Here is a 20321-nt window from a genome sequence, read left to right on the forward strand (position 1 = left end):
AGATGAGCAATTATTCATAGTAAGAAATACCACAAAACAAATAAACGATACAAGAGTGAAATTACTCTTTCAAGTTGCTATGATCAACCCCTTTTAACTAGCATGGTTTTGGTTTTTTGTTTCACACAAAACACAAGAAACTGAAAAGGGTACTGGTATGCTTTGCAGGGAAATCTTACCACTAAAAGCCACAAGCTAACCAAAAGTGGCTTCACACAGAGATGCTGCTCAAAGCTGCAGACATTGGAAGACCCGACTGGGGCCTTCCTGGTGCATGCTCCGATTGTGCTGTAAAGTGCAAGAACTTGTGCGGTAACAATAAGTGGAAGACGACCATGTCTACAAAAAAAATTTATTAGTGATTAATGGAAGACTCAATAGCAGCTTGAAAAGACAACACCGTCTTCTGAGAACAAGACTCATCCGTGTATAACAGTCAGCAGTGTATCAAAAATAATGGCAAAATTTTAACAGTTGTAGAATGCAACGAAAACTTCAACACCTGCTTCTGCCAACTGACAAAAGTTTCCAAAAAGTACACAGACTCGTGTAAAGAGGTAGAAAAGTACTGTGTGGGTATACAGAAACGTTTCACTGCAAAGAGTACAGTGCCTTTCGCAGTATATATTTATATTTCAGGGTTAAAAGAAAAAAAAACAACAACCTACTCTTCTTTCCAATAGCGCTCAAAAACAACCCTAGTGGAATGTGATGTCTCTGCCAAAAACTAAGAACAACGGCACAGAACCATGGGGTTCCAAATTCCCATTGCATCAGGCAACAACCCTAAGTACCATAAAAAAAATGGTTTTAGATCATACGCAAAAATGAGAAGTGAGGGCGAGCCCAGTGGCCAGAGTAAAAAACTGCACTGATGTCCCATTCAATGTGCCGACAAATGCGTTCATCGGAGCCCACTCTCCTAACTAGGGCAGTTCTAACACGATGGCTGCTCTTCAATGCACAGGTAGATCGGGGGGTGGAATGCTGCTGCTGCTTCAAAGGCCACTATTTCCTCTCTCTCTCTCACTGGAACTTGATGCCCTGTGCCAAGGGAAGCTCCTTGGTGTAGTTGATGGTGCAGGTAGACCGGCGCATGTACTGCTTCCACGAGTCGCTTCCCGACTCCCGGCCACCCCCAGTGTGCTGCGCAAAGAGAGAATCCATTGCGAAGGTGCTCAAGCTCTTGTGGCAAAGCTGGCTTCGCTTGTTCGTGAGACACGCTCCTGCCAAAAGCCGTTGCAGACTTGCACTTGAGCACTTGTAAAGCCACTTCCTGTTGATCTGGCCTCGATTACTACAACTTTGCACTTCATGAGCTACGCTCAAAGAGGCAGCAAGCAGCCCCCCTTTGAAAAAAAAAAAAAAAAAAAAATTATGAAGCCAGTTCAGCATGCTCTGTCAAGGGCGTGCCTCACACAGTGTGAGAAAAGGTGAGAACAGATTTAGCCCATGACACCACTACCTGGCTTCGCAAGGCCATTTGACTTTAGCCCCTCCAAAACTCCTCTGTTGCGATTTGCTTCATTGCGGTGCTGAAACAGCATTAATCCTTTCAGACGCTACGTACACAAGTGTGTACATTTAAATCCTGCTGTTTTTACATACAGAAATATCAAAACTGAAAGTCTTCGCTAGTTTATCCTAATTTTGTATCCTCCGTCTAACAATGAAGATTTTAGGGTCATCTGGCAAAAAGTACGATTATACTACAGTTAAACCTCGTTATAACGAGACGGGCTATAACAAAATAATGGATATAACGAGCAAATCGTAATTCCCCCTGAAAGTCACCATAGAAACCAATGTATTTAAAACCTCGTTTTAACGAGGTAAAATTTCCCCGTTACGGGATATAACGAAGAAATTTCGTTGAGGAATCAAATTTTGAGATAATTTTACTACAGTGCGCCACGCGGATTTGAGACAGTGCGTGACGCGGCAGCTGTATTAGCAGTTCAAAACTCCCGCCACGCGCGCGAAGCTGGCTGGCGCCCCATGCGGACGCTGCGCCCGCGCAAGCCCTCACCCTCCTCTCGCTGCGCACGGCATGCAGACAATGGGGCCCTTCGATTTACAGTGTCGGACTCACCACGGGCTCCCCGAGAAGCAGTCCGACGTTCGATTTTCCCACGTATCCCTATGGCTTCGGGGATCCGCGGACTATCCGCAATGAGCCCGATAAGAACCCCAATGCACACTGCGCGCGCGGTTGCGTCGCCTTCCTCTCCCCCTCCCCCCGTCCTCCCCTGTTCGTATCGCTGACGTCGCTGCGTAGTTGTGTGTGCGTGGGTTTTGGCAGTCTTCAGCCTTATCTTTTATCGTTGATTTGATTGATTGTAGGGTTTAACGCGCCGACGCAACGCAGGCGATGAGGCGCGCCGTAGTGGAGGGCTCCGGATTAATTTTGACCACCTGGGGATCTTTATCGTGCGCCGAAATCTCGTACACACGGGCGTTTTTGCTTTTCGCCTCCATCAGAAAAGCGGCCGCCGCGGGCGGGAATCGAACCCGCGACCTCGTGCTCAGCAGCGCAACGCCTTAGCCACTGAGCCACCGCGGCGGGTTTATCTTTTATCGTACTGCCGGCGTGATTCCAACAACGCGAGTGCGACAGGCGGGAAGCGAAAGACTATTACGCATGAACAGAAGACGGCTATGATAAAAGCCGTCGCATCGGGCGTGAAGGAAGGTAAGGTGCACTCCGTGGTAAGGTCGCAAGAGACTGACGTGTGGACGAGTACGCTGTCCACCGTCGTGAGCAACCGAGAGTCCATCGTCAGCGCTGTTGCGCATGGCTTGAAAAGAAGCGCTAAGGACGGCGTAGGAGGCACTAGATGCGGTGGAATGTGCGGCGTCGCTACTTCGGCGCGCACGAGGGCGGCGGCGATGGCGTGAACGTAGCGGCCGCAGCTGAGGGAGCCATCGCTCGCATCAGGAAGGTGCATCAATGTTTAATTACGGACTTCTTCGTAGCCAAGTCTGTTTGAAATACGAGTTTTGAACTGCAATAAAGTAGGTTCGTGACTTTTCCTTTTTACCTCCGGAATGTGTTTATTTTACTGACTACCGCCATGCACAAGATGCTATTTCGCCCACTTTTTGTATTACGTAACTACAATGCATAAAATTTGCAGTAAATGTCGGCTACGGCTATAACGAAATATTGGCTATAACGAGCAAATCGCGGCGCCCCTTCAATTTCGTTATAACGAGGTTTAACTGTAGACCATAAACAAACCAAATGGCGACGCACGCGACTGCTTCAGCGGGTGAGCTTTTTCATCTCTTTTTCCTCATTTTCTCAAAGACTTGAGGCCCCCAAAAATACAGAAACAATGCATATCACACAAATATGTACGTTTGTGGAAATATTCAGCGCTACTTGACAGAGCGCTCCTTACATCTGTGACACTATGTACACAATTCTGTACGTGACTAAAAAAATACTAAAATGCTGTTGGTGTCAGTTACCTGCCATTTCATCTTATTTGGCGGGATACAGAGCTTAGAAATAAAAAAAAAGGGTTAAAACATTTCAGCGAAATTCAAAGCATGCAACACAAACCTGGCTACAAGACTAAAAAGTCGAGAAGCTTCCGAGTATTTCTGGCAATGTAAGTAATTTAAGCTTTCTAGTGTTTCACTCATTAAAGGAGCCATGAAGAGAAAATACAACTTCGTTTAATTTGAAAGAACTAGGATTCAGTATCTCACTCAGCTCCATTACAGCCACAAAAGATTTTTTAATGAAAAAAAAAAAAAGCAAGAAGTATTTAAAAACTTTGAAATTTCGCCCCACAGTGACGTGTTATGAGCAAGAATGGCATCATACGGGCCAACAATAAAACATAATTTTCAGTGCGTTAACTGCACGTTAGCATTCAAGTGATGCGGTCAAATGGAACTAGAGGCCCCATTACAGACGTCCAGTCATGTGTCGTTGCGACAGGTCAGTTAGGCGGCCGCCAATCGCACAAACAAGGTTCCGTGACGGCATAGAAAAGTTGCGGGAAATTGGCTAGGGGGTCGCGACTGCTTCACACGTTTTCTTTAATATCTCCGTTAAATGTTCAAAGATTGCGATGATATTGGTATCATTGTTATCGGGACTAAGCAGTCTTTCTAATAAACCCAACTTGTATTTTGTCTTCATGGCTCCTTTAATTTTACTTTCGAAACTCCTGTTCGTGCGCCCTTGCCAGGCCTGTAAAGGTTGAACTCGCAGGCACCAGCTGCACTTGCCAAATAAATAGAAGCAACTGGAGTGGCATGCATGCCAAAATCCAAAGCCTCACCTTTTCCCCGCCAAAAGCCCCGCCAATCTCTGCTCCGCTCGTGGGGATGTTCACGTTCACAATGCCGCAGTCCGAGCCTTTAGGTCCCAGCCACTGCACCATTGAAAAGGGAAAACCGATGACATGTAAAAAGGCCCGGATGGAAAACTGTTTATAAATTGATATCGAGGCATACACACCTTTGCTACACCTTTACACTTAGTTGGCCGCACTTGAAGCGCCCGCAAACACCCAACTATGAAATATGTGCAAAACGGTGCTACACGTATACATGTTCACTTAGCTAATGGAGTCGGGCAATTACTGGCTGACCACCTAGACACTTTGAAAAAGCAAGCTCTACCGAAAGAGTGAAATCTTATTTAAAAATGGCCGCAGTAAAACTTGTTTGTTCTAAAGATAGTAGTGACTACACAGAACAAACCAAAGCTTTCGTCATGGTTGTAACACCAGAGCATTGGTCGTGCAAAGTGTGGAAAACCCTTCACGGCTTTTACAGGGCTGCATTAGTGTGGCATTTGTAAAACCTGATAAAGCAAAAATACCGCGCAGCAAGGCACTATCTGATATCACAGATACTTTTAAAACAGAGCCCTGGAGTTTGCTCCTGAAGCTCCATGTTACATGGCTGACAGCATGAAGTCAGTGGAACCAGCTGGGAGATGCACCTCTAAAACAGCATAAACATAGAGGCACACAAAAGTTGGAGGCAGACAAAGCTGACTTATGTTTAAGGCTACCTTTGAAGCCATCCCTTCGAAATCAGCACAGCATTTGCTCACTTTTTGATTCCCCCCCACCACACTCACAAAGAAAAAGCCAACTTTCTTGGCCGCACCTTGAAGAGGTTTCCGAGGTTGTTGGTGAAGAGGCTGCTGGAGAGGCCCTGCTCAACCTCGTTGTTCCAGGCGATGGCCTGGTCCAGGCTGTCGCACTTGAGCAGGTACACGATGGGCGCAAACGTCTCCCGGTGCACCACGGGGGCGTTGTGGGGGAGGCCCGTCACGATCGTGGGCTCCACAAAGTACCCCGCGCCCGGCACCCGCTGCACACCACACAAAGAGGGTCAAAGGCGAGAAGGAGCAGCTGGGAATTGGCTCGTACTCAATTTCATACCTGCCAGGTTTGCCGGGATGGCATTAGGGAGATCTTACTGGGGGGAGGGGGGGTAGTAGCAACAACAGAATGGGTAACTTTCCACATATTTTTTTATTTACTTACAAGATAGCAGGAAATGAATTGTTTCTTTGCCCAAACTACCAACAAGCTACATCACTTAAATGTTCGACGTTGCTAACGCCGCCCTTTTCAGAAAGTCCTGGAAATAGTACTTCAAGCGCAATACAAAACAGCAGGAACTGAACTGTTTTGTTGTTTCGTCTAAACTAACAAGCTACACCACAGGAGACTTGCTAAATCTTCCGAACGACTGGGCTCGTGCGTAAATGAAAGCGGCGACGGCGCTGCGTTTCTATAAACAATGGGACGAACAGGTTCACCGTCTGCGCATGGCCGACTACGCTTTTTAAGCACTTCACTGATAATGATGCGAACTGGTGTCTGGTTGGATTGTCAGGTATATCTCCGACGCATTGTGGTCATACTTGGGAAAGGATTAAGCCAAAGACGGGTGCGTTTTCGGGAGCTTTTTGTTTCGGTCGTACAATCGTACAAAACCATGAAAATTCGGGAGTCTCCCGGAAAAATCGGAAAACCTGGCAGGCATGCATTTTCCTCTCCAATGATCCCAAACTGGAACGTACTCTTTACAAGATCTATCACTTGTGGGAGTTAGAGGTTGCTACAAAGCATAAAACTGCATTCCCGCACAAAAGAATGAGTACAGCTTGCACAACTTCCATACAGATTTCTTTCACCAGAGATGCTTTAAGAAGTTTATTAGGCCCTGTAACCTAAACAAAAGTGCAGTTGAAAACTGAGAATTTCGTTTTTGTTACAAGGTTTAATGTGCTGACACTACACAGGTGATGAGGAACAACGTAGTGGAGGTCTCCGGATTAATTTTGACATTCTGATGATCTTTAACGTGGGCCGAAATCTCACACAGACAGGCGTTTTCGCTTTTCGCCTCCATCAGAAAAGTGGCCGCCGCAGCCGGGAATCGAACCCCCGTCCCTAATTTAGAATTTTAGCTGAGCACGCAATCGCACAGGCTGGGATGCCTCCTGCCAGTTTCAGCCCCAGAGGTATATGAAAATGCAAGCTCTGACGGAAGAATTCCAGGACAATACACATGCTTCAAAACATAAATAGCCCTTGCTACTGCCTATCTACGCAGGCTGAAATATGTGCAACTCAGGGACATACGCGGCAACTGCCATGTTCCCACCTTGCCGCCACATTCGATGACCCCGCCAGACTTGGTGGCTTCCGCAACGGCCTCGAGGAATTCCTCGACGGCACGCTCCGTGTGCAGGGGCCCACACAGGGTGGACGGGTGCAGGGGGTCGCCCAGCCGGACCTGGCTGTAGGCGTTCTTGAGCCGCGACAGCACCTGGTCGTACACCTGCAACAGCAGCAGCAGCAGCAACCCTGCTTAGCCACACAGGAGCTCGGCTATTCAAGGGGCCATGAAGGCAAAACGCAGATATGCTACATTTGAAAAACAAGCCCTTGGTGAAACACTACGCTCTATTCCAGTCACAAGAGACCTTTTTAACCAAAAAAAAAAAAAAAAAAAGCAAAATAAAAATAGAACAGCTTTCAAGTTTTGCACTGCTGTTTTGGAATATGGGCAGGAGTGACACAACGCAGACCACAACTGAAAACATAGCTATCAGTATGTTGACTGCACGTTAGCATTCCAGTGATATATGAAGTTGGCCCCACCCTCGCAGGACAAAATTCTTACTGTACCAAACTCTCACTTTGTCTTCTCACCCTTTAAAACTGACAAGACTGTGGCAGCCGAAGTTATTTCGTACTTATGCTAAACAAAAATAGCATACTAAGACATACAAGTCGGAGCTTTATTATATCTCTGATGCACCCAAAAAATGAAAAACAAGGACTTGCATAATTAGTACACCAACCAGTGTTGGACTGCAGGGTGCATTCAACCAGCATTGCATGTTTGCAATGGTAACATCTGCTTTTGTGATGCAAGGCCATTGACATCAAAGAGCTCCATCTTTGTTGTGAACTCTTGCTTTTCCTGCACTACTACTCAAACAGAGGCAAGTAACATACCGAAGTTTTATAAATGTGTCTAGCATTTGCCTCAGCCTGTTCCAGTGTTCCAATAACAGCTAAAATAAAGTATTTTAAAAACATACACACCAGTTATATGCGCACATTTCCTAACCAAATGTGAGATTTCCTTTTTAAAAACAAAAGCTGTCAAACAATATGCACCAGTGCACTGCATAAGAAAATCCCCCAGACAGTCTTTCTCTGGAGCCTGTGCCAGTACAAATACCTGTTACACCATGTGCAAATGAAGATTCTGAACAAAACTACACCAAATGGCAGCCAAGACATAAGTTGCTGCTGAAAGTGAGCTCCTTCCTAGTGCAGCAAGCTCCACATTCGCTTGCCTTGTAAGGTCACTTAAAGGAGCCATGAAGACAAAATACAAGTTGGGTTTATTAGAAAGAGTGCTTAGTCCCGATAACAATGATACCAATATCATCGCAATCTTCGAACAAATAACAGAGATATTAAAGAAAACGTGTGAAGCAGTCGCGATCCCCTAGATAATTTCCCGCAACTTTTCTATGACGTCATGGAACCTTTTTTGTGCGATTGGCGGCCGCCTAACTGACCTGTCGCGACGACACATGACTCGACGTCTGTAATGGGGCCTCTAGTTCCATTTGACCGCATCACTTGAATGCTAACGTGCAGTTAACGCACTGAAAATTGTGTTTTATTGTTGGCCTGTATGACGTCATTCTTGCTCATAACGCGTCACTGTGGTGCAAAATTTGAAAGTTTTTAAATACTTCTTGCTTTTTTTTTGTTAAAAAAACATCTTCTGTGGCTGTAATGGAGCTGAGTGAGATACTGAATCCTAGTTCTTTCAAATTAAATGAAGTTGCATTTTCTCTTCATGGCTCCTTTAAAGGGACACTAAAGTGTGGGAACGAGTTGGCCTGTATCGATATGGATTACTGTGCCGAGAATCTAACTACTCCTTCCTCAACACTAGCAGTGTTGAGAAAATTGGGCAGAAAATGCCAGAAATGTGAAAACAGGGGACGACACCCTGTACGCATTTGGGTACTACAGTTTGTGACGTCACAAAAGTGGTGACCAGTGAGAGCTCATTGGAGGAGCATCTATAGATCTTTTCCTGAAATAAACGGTTCCTAAGTGGCTGCGCATGCGAAATAAAAGTAAATCAAAAGTTTAGCTTTCCCAAAGTAAATCAAAAACACGTTTCAGCCTCTACACACTGCGAGGGAGACTGCTTCCCAAACTATTCAGTCAACCATCATGCATTCAGTTTTGTTTTCGAAAAGAATTTGTGCACAACTAGCAAAGTCAATAACCTACAACACTGAGCGTCCCAGCTTCTGCGAGCAGTATACCTGGCGGGAAGCAGCTGAAGTCCCTCCATTGGAATTGGAAAAAGGAACTACATGCACTGCAGGTGGTTAAGCAAGCCACCCGGGCTTTCTATCTCCTGTTCTCCATGCGTGGAGTAGAAGAAGTAACACTTAATTTAAGAAATTATCAGTAAGGCACGCCCGGTTCGAACATAATCGCCAGTGAAATGAACTTACTGCGAGTGGTTAGCTGACCGATCGACTTGTTAGCCTCGAGCTGCCATTGATAATCCTTAAAGCGTGCCTTGCTATGTCTTTGTTATATTTGAGCCAAAGGGGCGCAGACAACGACTGTCGACACGGCTGCCGTGAAGAGTTTATTTCATGCCGGACTGGAGCTATGCGAGAGAAGATATGAGATGGCTGTGATCGCGAGATGACCGGTGAAATGAAGGCGCACTCTTGAATGCCGCCAGCCGGGAGTCCGGAACATTGGGAATGATATTCGAAACAGCGCTTGTTACTTCAAAAGAGGCTTCGCTGGCAGCTGGCTGGATGGGGTCTGGGAATCCGCAGTAGACTGCCACACCGGCCGCTCGAGAATTTAAAAGCGTTTCTCATTCAGTCGGTGAAAAATCATAAACACCCAAGCCAGCCTCCTCAGCCAGACGAACGTTCTGCAGTCTGCCATGATTCGGAGACGCAAGAGCTACGGCTGCCAGCGCTTACCCGCTAGACTGCACTGGTGCTACCATTACTCCTCGCTTGTGACGCAACGGCTACATCACAAAAAAAGTGAAAGGGAAGTGGGTGAGAGAAATGGCAGCTTTGTTTCCTTATTTCTCAGCCAATAATGCATCGAACAAAAGCCAAGGGAGCTAAGAAACATACGATCCTTCAGTTGAAACAAAATTTCATTCAGCCTTTGGTGTCCCTTTCAACCAGGTACACAACACACTGTGCGGTAAACAGGAGCAGCTGGGTGGCACAGATATTAGATTCCCGTCGCCTCTGGCTGGACCAGCCTCCGTAAGTGTGCAGCACACTTCAGCTCCCACCAGGTATCTATGCCCTGACCTTGTGGTGGGCGATGATGCGTCGCGTGGTGGTGCAGCGCTGCCCAGCGGTGCCGACGCAGGCGAAGAGGGCGGCGCGCACCAGCATGTCCAGGTCAGCGTCCTCGTCCACCAGGATGGCATTGTTTCCGCCCAGCTCCAGCAGGGGCCGCCCAAAGCGCTCCTGAACCTTCAGCGCCACCTGGCGCCCAACCTGCGTGCTGCCCGTGAACGAGAGCAGCCGCACACGGTTGTCCTTCGCCATGGCGTCCCCGATGGGGGGTCCGCCCACCGTCAGGGCGCACACTGCTCCGGGAAGCTTGTTGTCCTTCACAGAGGAGAACAAGCATAAGAGGGGGGTGAGCGCTGCCGTCGTGAAAGCAGCCTCGCGAGCATGCGAGATGCGTTGCGGGTTATCTGCCCATTAACAGATTAAGCCTGCCTGGAAAGACAGCTTCACAGCGTGCCATCATGGATGTGGGTTATCTGCCCTGTAGAGACTGCGTCACAGTGCAATGTCACGGATGCACTGGGATTGGGTGGGGGCAGCTAGTGTCAAGGCCACAGAGGTTGCAAAACAATGCTATCAGCGGAGACTCAAAATAGCAGCCTTTAGAAAGCTGCAATCATTCTGCCAGCAAATGCCCAGTTTCCTCAAGTTGCTTACAAGCACACAGTAGGACGACAAATTGTCGCGAAAATTCTGCCTCAATTCAACTCTGCAACGGCAAAATTTTTTTTATTTTATTTTCGTGGGTTTGACACGTCGAAGCTCTACTCGGGCTATTATAAGGTGCACCGTAGCAGAGAGCTCCAGATCATGGGAATCTTTATCATGGACCATAATCTCGACCCAAGTGGTTTTGTATCCATCAAAAAAAGCAAGCACTGCAGTGGCCTTGTGAGACTCATTGTGGATTATCTGCCCATTAACGCAACAAACATGCCTGTAAAGATTGCTTCGCAGCGTGATGTCGCAGATGCACTGAGATTGAGAGCGACAAGTCGTAATGATTGCTGAACTGCAGCATTTAGATAATTCCATCGCCAGTGAATGTCTTCAAAATAGCAGCTGCCAGAAAGCTGCAAAAACTTTGCTAACTATTGGCTAGTTTCTTTCATGGTTGCTTACAAACATTAAGTAGGTTTGAAGTCGAGAGCATGATGGAATCCCATCAGCCCGGGAGGGTACATTCGGAACAAAAAAGGTGTGCCAACCAGTCCAAACAAAAACGTACTGACAATTCGGCTTCCAGTATGCAAGCCTTGTTCACAATTGTTCTGGAAGTTGAAACGTCAGTACGTTTTTGTTCTGACTGGTCCACGTCTTTTTTTTTTTGTTCCGGATTATGTAGGTTTACGAACTGTTGCGAAAATGATGCCATAATTGAAGATGCAAACAGTGGAACGGAAATCTTGTATATAGCACTTGTCTAGCTGTGCAAAATACTTACGGCGCAACTGTTCCACCTGAAAGCATTGTAAAACACAATGCAAAGCAGGTGTAAAAACAAATGTCACATATTAATTATGAAAATTCAAGAAATTTCCTTTCTAGCTTTACTGGCAAAAACGAAAATGGGCAGACACACACACAAGATATGCACAAAATGCACTTTGAACCCGGAGTGGTGCAAGGTAACAAAAAATGTGCATGCTGCTGCTGCTGATGATGATGACAACCACTCTGTTTTGAGGAACAAAAAATTAGATACTAGTTTTTGATACAACCCTTTGTTTACAGAAAAGGGGTTTCAACACTCAATCCCTTCAGAAGCATTCCTTTGCAATGGCTTGTGACTGTTACCCCACCCCCGACTAGGGGCAAAGGCTGAGTCTTTAAAACACCGGCACTCTTATCTATCATAGCCAGTTACCTCGAGGACTTTGGAGATGATCTTGGTCACAGCCACGCCGCACAGCGGGGTGGTGCTGGCTGTCTTCCAGATGAGCGTGTCACCGCAGACAAGTGCGATAGCGCTGTTCCAACCATAGACGGCCACAGGGAAGTTGAACGCTGTGATGACACCGACCACTCCCAGGGGGTTCCATGCCTCGAGCAGCGCATGGCCTGGTCGTTCACTTGGCAGCCACTTGCCCTCGATGGTGCGCGACAGGCCCACAGCATAGTCGCATACGTCAATGTACTCTTGCACCTGTTTAAGGAGGTAGAGAGAACAACGATATCAACAAATTTGGCCGATGTCCCAGAGCCCAAGAACGGCACAGCACAGATGACGTTGACAGCATCTTTTTCTGAGCAGTTAGGAATATACAGGGTGTTTCACCTTAATTTAGCCAGAGTTTAACAATATTTCGATGCACCCTAACACGACACAACGAACTGCATATTGCTAAGTTTTCTATGTAGTTACTCACGTTATTTCTTGTACATTGCCTAATTAGATAATTAGTCAATTTTAGTTAGCCAACTTTAGAATGAACGAGGCTTGACCAAAAATCGCAATGAGAAAGTTGCAGAGTGGTATTCAAAACCTCAGAATAAACAGTCTCTGTCTTTCTATCCATTAGGTATTAAGTGTTTTTCAGCGTATTGAAGATGCCCGCGAAATACAAAAAAAATAGTGTGACGTGCGGGCTCAAGTGTCTTGATTGCAGTGCTCCCAAACGTTACGCGCGCAAACTGCCATAGGCGCACTGCCGCTTAAAATGTGACAGGGCAGATGATGAACCAGTTGATTCTGGCAGGACAAGTGATAACCGCTGCGTCTGCTTATCGCTGGCGCAAATGGCACAGCCAATGCCTACTTAATGGATAGAAAGACAGACTGTTCACTCTGAGGTTTTGAATACCGCTCTGCAACTTTCAATTGCGATTTTTGGCCAAGCTTCGTTCGTTCTAAAGTTGGCTGATTAAAATCGACTAATTATCAAATTAGGCAATGTACAAGAAATCATGGGAAAAACTACATACAAAAGTGAGCAACATGTATTTGGTTGTGTTGTCTTAGAGTGCATCGACATATTTTTAAACTCTGGCTAAAGTTAGGTGAAACACCCTCTATATGGTAGCTCTTTTGTTAGGTGCAACAGCTATATTAGTTTATGCCCACAAGCAACGAAACCCTTCTCAGAGCCAGCAACTTACAGATTTGCTTTTCTTTTTTTTCTGTGAAGGAAACGTTAGAACTGGCAACTTTCATGACATGACATACTGTCAAAAGGTTTTTCAAGATCAAGGGAAAGTGCAAAAACTTATTTGGCAGGCAACCCCCCAAAAAAAGTCTGAAATATTGACGTTTCAGTGGTACTCTTCGAAATTCATTTGAATGGCGAGATAGACTGCAGAATATTAAAAAAAATTTGGGGGTTTGGTGCCCTAAATGTCTGCTTGGACCATCAGGCGTGCTGTAGTGAATGCTACATAATAATTTACACCCTCAGAGATCTTTAAGGGGAGACACTGCTTTAAAAACAGCTTCCTTTAAGTGTTAAGTAAACTTTGTGAAACTTGTCAGTCTTGCTGCTTGTTCCCCACTGATTTCAAATATGCCATTATTTTTTGAGTAAGTCAGTTATCAAGATAATTAGAGCTAATTAGCCATTTTTGGAGGAAAAATAGACAAAACAGTGTTAGCCATAAAACTGTAATCTTTATTTTCCAATACTATGAAGCCTGGTGGGTGCAATATGAGAATCAGTTTTTCGATGTACCGCTTGCAACAAATTTTACAGTTCGTTAAACCTTGGTGGTACCAGTTGCAAGGAACCATTTCGAATGCCCATTTCAAACACCAAGGTTTAGTGAGCTGCAAAATTAGTTCCAAGTGGTGCATAAAAAAAAAAAAACTATTCTCTCATTGGAAAATATAAAAAAAAAAAGCAGGAAAGCTGACAACTTTCATAGAGTTTGCTTCAAAACTAAAAGAAATTGTTTTAAGAGCTGTGTCCCCCCCTTAACTTGTGCGGGAAGCTAGACATTCAGAGTGAGGAATATGCAGAACATTTGCGCAGATGCATGCACGCACCACAAGGCAAAAATATGTAGTCCCCCTGAAGCATTGTACACTTGCTAGTATGCATTTAGCTTGCGGCTGAATTCAACAAGCCGAAGGTATTCCCGACATTTTATGCATGGACTGCGATACAGTAAGCTGATCATTAGTGGAAACAGGGAAAAGTACAATGATCAAGCCAAATTTTGATCAGACTATAAACTTGGTACTGCGCAATTCATTTTCATTTGCGTATGCTAACCATTTGTAAACCAACACGCAACTGTCCAACAACCCATGCATCACACATGAGTGAACCAATCATTTTCATGTGACCGTCAGACTGTGACTAACTGGAACTTTTACATGCGATTAGTCTGAAAACTTGCCCCCGTGTGAATTTATCTAGCGTGATAAACCCGTCGGCTCGTGAACACGGCCTGCCCTCCCCCACGTACCTCGCCCTCCCCTTCGGCCAGGATCTTGCCCATCTCGAGCGAGACTAGCTTGCCGAGAGGCTCCTTGTAGCGGCGGAGCGCATCGCCCATCTGGCGAACGATCTCTCCGCGCTGCGGGGCGGGAAGGTCCGCCCACTGCTGCCATGCTGCTGAACTGGCGGACACTGCTGCCTCGTACTCGGCTGGCGTCGCCTGAACCACCTCGGCAATGGGCCGAGCGTTGGCTGGGCAGTAGGACGTCAGAACCTGAAATGCCGAGAAGCACGCTTTCAGGGCTCGTGCCACTTTTACAAGACGGACATTGTTAAACTATCGCTTGTGCAGTTCAAGTAGACTGGTTTGGCTACCTTTTTTTTTTTTTTTTTTTGAGCTGGCACTTTCTTGAGCAGACGGCTTGCCGTTAAGTCTGGTCAACGAATGAATCCCATATAAATAAAAGAGTTTCTACAAGCGGCAAGCATCGCCGCCCTTGAGCGACAATGCGCTTCAAATATTTTCACGCCGAATTCAGAATAGAGAAGGCACTTTATAATGACATAAAAGCTTGACTTTGCAACAGAGAAAAATTCGCAGATGTGCTTTTTTTTTTTTTTTTTTTTTCATGTACGCAGACAGCGTTGATACTACGTTAAGTTGAAAGTGCCGACGCACGGTGAACTCTGCAGCCCACCAATGTAAGCTGTTTCACAATTCAAAACCGCAACACAAAAGCTCCAACGGCTCTCAAACAGCTCGTAAACACATAGCAGTAATGGATCGTTTTCATTTTTGTTTTCTTGGTCACCGAGACAAAAAAGGCCGGTCCGGATGTTACAGGCGAAAGACAACTAGTGTTTCACAATCAGGGTAAAAAAATAGTGAACATGCATTCTTAGTTATGCCGACTGCTAGTCACTTATTACGTAATTGGCATATACTGACGATTAGAATAACATTCAAGACAAGCGGGGCAAAGTTGCGGCGCTTGAAAGTTGATGCCGCGTGGATCCCGTCTTATCGCCGGCGACCTCCGGGCACGCCGGGTCACACGAGTATCGGTATCGGCTCACCTGACCGCTACCTCGCCATTGTCCGTCGTACACTCCCAAGTTCTTCTTCGTCAAACCGAGCTCCTTGAGAAAGGAATACTCGGCCTCATCGACGAGAAAACCGGACGACGACATCCTTCTGTGAAAGACCTTGGAGGCAGTGATCTTCAGTCCACGACGAGCTAGCAGCAGCCACATGACGCCCACCGCCCGCAGCTGGCAGGATGTATGTGAAGGATGTGGCAAAACCGGCGAAGCCAGCGAAGCTGGTGATTGGACGGATTGGATGCGCGCGCAAGCGCGTGAGAAGGGCCAACGAACGCTGCGAGCACTGTATCAAAAAACACTGTACCAAAAAACTGTTCAACAATATATTTTGCTAAAAAGGTTTATTTATTGTACAAGAATATTTATAATTTTGAGTGTTTAGAGATTCTTTTTAATTTCGCTTACCATCATCTTAAACAGCTGCGAGGCCGCCAGGGGTCCATTGCCCTCGAGGTCGGTTTCTGCTTCCGCGGGATTCTGTAAATTTCTGAGCGGGAGTAAGCGGCTGCGTCGGCTTTGTTGTCGTGTCCAAAAGCAAAAATGAAGACTGCAGGCAAGGTTGGTGTGTTGCTACTGGACGTTTTACAACTTAGCGTTGGTCTTTAATCTTTCCTAAATTATGCAGGGTCAAAAAAGGAAAGCCTTGAGCGAGATGCAGCCCTCCACTGCGAACCAGCGCGGGCTTTTAGTCAGCGATGGCGTCATGCGTCTGAACTTCGTGAAAGTGAGTATGCGTCTACAAGGGACGCGCAGATAAGCGTCTGAACACGAAATCTCGTGCTGTTTCAGAAGCCTAAGAATCCTGCATTTATTGACGCCGAGAATCCTGCGCCGCCGAGGAGCACGAAAGCTGACCGCCATGGTGAACAGGACTCTCCGTGCGACGCCTACGACCTAATGGTCAATGGTAATATTTGCACGCCCTCAGTCAGCCCCAACATTTGTGTGCTTGTTTCAGCGACGAGAACGGTGCGAATACGGGAGTGGGGGTGAGTTGCGAGGCAGTAAAGTTCTAGTGTTAGGGAACGCCGAGCAGCTATCTTGCGCTTCGTGGCAATTCAGACGCGGCTAGCGTTCGTTTCTCGCCGCCGCAGCTGCTGCGTGCAAACGTCGCGCCATTTTTACGTGCACTCTGAAGTAACCTAAAACAGCTCAGCAAGTATCTAATACAACGGGGCCAACAGTTGCCGTTATCTAATCTGCTGGACTGCCGAACGCCGGTAGATTGACTGGCTGCATCATGAGTCAGGCTCTCTTCGGTAGTTGTGAGGACAGCTAACAGAATCGCTGTTGTTAGCTGTTATAAACTATTTAGTGTAACCTTAGCACTCGCGAAAAATCAAAATATTTCGGTTCTCGTAAAGTTTTATGCCAAGAATCTTATCGCTTGCGTTTTTTCGTTAAATTTAGTACCGCAGGGATAAATCCGGCTATTTCTGTGTTTATTCGTAATTTCCTCTGTAGGCTAGCGAAAGAAATGCATAGGCAGAACTTTGAGCCTTGTGTACCACCCCCCCTTCCCCATCCCTCTGCTTCTCATAAACACGCCGTTATTTTGTTTTTCAGAGGAAGTTCCAGCTCAGTATTGGAAACAACTTGCGGAGCAGCGGCGCCTGGCTCTTGAGACGGCTTTGAAGGAGAACGAGCAGGTATTCTGTGCTCCATACATTGTACTGTAGTGCAGAACTCGCATGCTGCTATTTTGGGTTGCCTTGCAGCTTCACGAGCAGGTGGAGCTGTTGACGGCCGAAAACAGGCATCTCCAGACCATTGCAGACCAGGCGCTTCCACTTGCCGAGCTATTGAAGGTACGTCTCGAATTCTTTCATCTGACCCACCACGGCTACGAAGTCATTGTGCTGCTGAGCTCAAGGACACAGGTTTGATCCTGGCCGCAAGGGCTGCTTTTCTGACTGAAGCGAAAACGCCCATGTCTGAGGTTCTGGCGCGCATTGTCGAAATGAATCTGGAGCCCTCCACTACGGTGCGCCTTACAGGCCAGGTGTAGCTTTGGCTCGTTAACCCCCACAATCAATCAACCAAAACTTCCATCTGCCTTCCTTTGGAGATTCTCTTTAACCTAGTATCTGCAAAATTGGTCATTGATTGGCGCCAAGTACCTTTGCCTAATCGCAGATCCTTATCTACGGTGTCCAAATCTCTGCATTTTACTTTACCGTGTGTTTATAAATGCTTTGGGGACTTAAAATTCCTGTAGTGTGGCTTTGACATGCCTCCACCAACTCCTAGGAGATGCTTTGGTCAATTACAGTGCCCCTCTTGCTTCAGGAAACAGCCTGCCTTGCCTCCCAAACAATTTTGCTACTGCTCTGCTATTCATGCACACACTTCCTAAATTGTTGCGTAATAAAAACGATCTGATTTTATAGCCGCTCAAAATAGGTAGCATGAAGTTTTATAGCAAAAAAAAAGAAGAGCGACATTTAGTGCATAGCTAGTGAAAAAGATGTGGCATGACTTTCAAAGAGCAGTTGCTTTTGCTGGCCACCGAAATCACTTGCGCATTTCCATCAGTGGCTGTTGTCGGGTGTTGCTGGCAGTGTGTACTGAGGCTCGTAAATTTGTGTATTGCAGCGAAAAAGCACTGTCACCACCTTTTTACTAGTGGACCACTTCAAAAGAACTTTCTCACTCCTAAAATCAGTAGTGGGTGTGACTTCGCAGAAACCTAGAAGTGGTTTTCGTTCTCATGTTAAGTGACATTGATCAAATTTCCTAGAGATGCAAAGCAATGAAACTGAAAAACAGCATAGCGAGCACACTACACTGCTGTGGCAGCTTATTTCGCTTTTAATTTTGATTGCCTTCACCCTTGCATGTAAATAAGCGTGCTTTCGAGCATAAACAGTGTCATTATTTACGAAAACACCTGCCACAAACGTGTAGTAGTGTCTAATTCGTGATAGAGTCCAGAGGTTGGTTCTTTGTGTTCTGCCCGTGCAGTGTGGTGCGATGTCCATTCATTCTTGCTGCCGCCCACTAATTTGAACGATTTTATGGCCCCCTTCAAGTTTGAATAACAAGCTTTTACTGTACCTCCAGGCTTTGCTATGCAGTAAATGGGGTATTCAGTGTTGGCCACGAACTCTGGGTCTTGATTGCAACCGTTTTTCCTGCTGGCCTTAGCCACAATGATTAAGCCTGTTCCATGTTGTAACACGTACAAAATGAAAATGACAAATTCTCTGTTAAACTGAACGCAAGAGGGCGTGACCTGTGCTATGCGAACCAGGGAGGCAATGATTTGAAAATGTGCTCTTCAACACGACGGGCATGCTCTATCTGCCGGCACATTGTTTCTAAGCACTTGTAGGAATTGCTAGGTTAGCGTGGGCCACATGCTGTCCCCTTGCATTTAAAGGGACCCTGCAACACTTACCATCGACTACTCGGAATGTGTTTTGGGGTAAAGTCTATTGTCCTAGCAATCTCCTCCCTCAAGAATTATGAAAATCCGTTCACTATCACTGAAACTACGCACGATCAGAAATCGTGCATAATTGTTCCCTGTCAACTCGACCGCAGACAACGTGACAAAAGCTGCGCGCTCTCTCCTGGAGAGGTTGGGCGGCTCACGGCAATCTTTGCGGCGGCCTTCGATATATCACATGCCGGAGAGTTTTCTCCTTTCCTCCGCAACGTGGAGGGGTCTGTTTCCGATCTGGTGCCACAAAAAAAGCAGGCATGGTGGCCTGCTTGCAAGCACTCGCTCAGGCTGATAGGGCGTTTTTGAAGCAACAAACGTTTGTTGTTGAGTGGTCTCGTTGAAAGAAGAGTATGGAGTCTGTCACTCAAAACACGAATGCCAAAACTGTGCGTACATGTGCAGGCATAGAAGTGGTTGGCACACAGCGCCTACGACGGTGGATCGTCACAGGAAATGCGAGAAATGAGCCGCGAAATTGACCAGCGACAGCAAATAGGACAGCCATGGCCACAACGACGTCGTTTAGGCCGTGTCGTGGGTGCATAATGAGGAAAACTGAAGAGAACGTGGTCGGTTTTCCCGCGTCTTTCACAGTGATTTGCGCGCTGACCGCTTCGCGTGCGTGTGTAATATTTGGCTCAGATGTTACTGCAGTGTAATCTAAATGTTGCGCAAGTTCACTTGCACTGCAGTGTTGCAGGGTCTCTTTAACTGTGTAATCTATTGATGTTTATCAGTCAGTTCCACTCCTTTCAGGGGCATTGCGAACTCAGCTGGTTATCCAAATGACCAAATTGTTCGTCTCAAGTCGATTTAAACAAGCACTTAATGAGTTGTAGTTTCAAGCACTCTTTTATTTCTTCTTTCAGGAATTAACTGGAGGGACACTGCCGTGCGAAGCGGAATAATTTTCTCTGGCAACTAGTTCACCTGTTTCTTCTTGTATATACCACCTTGCATTCATGTGTGAAGTCAGACATGCACTGTCACCTCATTGTTTCAATGAATTTATTTTGAGTTTTCGTACAGCACTGAAAAAGCGGAGCCTCTGTACATTTGCCACTAAGTACACATCCAAAAAACGTTTCTTTCTTTTGTCCTACGAAATAAATTAGTGCACAGTATAAATATGGGTAATATTGTGGAGTGCATGACAATATTGCATTGTCTTTATCAAGCACATGCACAGTATTTAAAGCCTGCTTTGTACATGCTATGTACAAGACCTGTCTACATTCTAAGGATGAATTTGTGTACATGAGGTCATTCGTGGAAGAATACCAATTTTGGAATGGAATGTGGCAATTGTGTGTTCAGTATATGTTAAAAGGTGTTTCACCCAGGCCGTTATGTAGTGTAGTTTTCAAAGAAATAAATCATGTTGTCAAGCTTTACGGTATATGTGGTGTGTGCTGTTTACACTTGAAAACTGAGCTTGGTGGGCCATCATTTCTTGTGTAATGGGTGCTAACATGTACTTGATTTTATCGTTGGTTGCCAATAGTAAGTACAGTAGGTA

The 20321-nt window shown here is 46.1% G+C and overlaps 2 protein-coding genes across 2 annotated transcripts; one reads left to right on the forward strand and one right to left on the reverse strand.

Annotated features, from left to right (window-relative positions):
• Positions 1 to 338: 338 nt before the first annotated feature.
• Positions 339 to 15572, reverse strand: Aldh7a1 (aldehyde dehydrogenase 7 family member A1). Its single transcript, XM_077675897.1, has 8 exons — positions 15328 to 15572; positions 14279 to 14524; positions 11742 to 12020; positions 9887 to 10192; positions 6649 to 6825; positions 5137 to 5343; positions 4299 to 4391; positions 339 to 1146 (listed from the first exon to the last, which is right to left on the reverse strand). The coding sequence occupies exons 1-8, from the start codon at positions 15502 to 15504 to the stop codon at positions 1027 to 1029; spliced, it is 1605 nt and encodes a 534-aa protein (XP_077532023.1). The 5' UTR covers positions 15505 to 15572; the 3' UTR covers positions 339 to 1026.
• A 182-nt stretch (positions 15573 to 15754) lies between these two features.
• On the forward strand, positions 15755 to 20196 carry Geminin (geminin DNA replication inhibitor). The gene is made up of 6 exons (XM_077675900.1): positions 15755 to 15912; positions 15980 to 16078; positions 16144 to 16261; positions 16921 to 17003; positions 17073 to 17162; positions 19672 to 20196. The coding sequence occupies exons 1-6, from the start codon at positions 15895 to 15897 to the stop codon at positions 19708 to 19710; spliced, it is 447 nt and encodes a 148-aa protein (XP_077532026.1). The 5' UTR covers positions 15755 to 15894; the 3' UTR covers positions 19711 to 20196.
• Positions 20197 to 20321: the final 125 nt, after the last annotated feature.

Source organism: Haemaphysalis longicornis, unplaced genomic scaffold, assembly GCF_048455015.1.
Source record: "Haemaphysalis longicornis isolate Haplotype H1 unplaced genomic scaffold, Haemaphysalis longicornis Haplotype H1 scaffold_7, whole genome shotgun sequence".
Lineage (NCBI taxonomy): Eukaryota > Metazoa > Arthropoda > Arachnida > Ixodida > Ixodidae > Haemaphysalis > Haemaphysalis longicornis.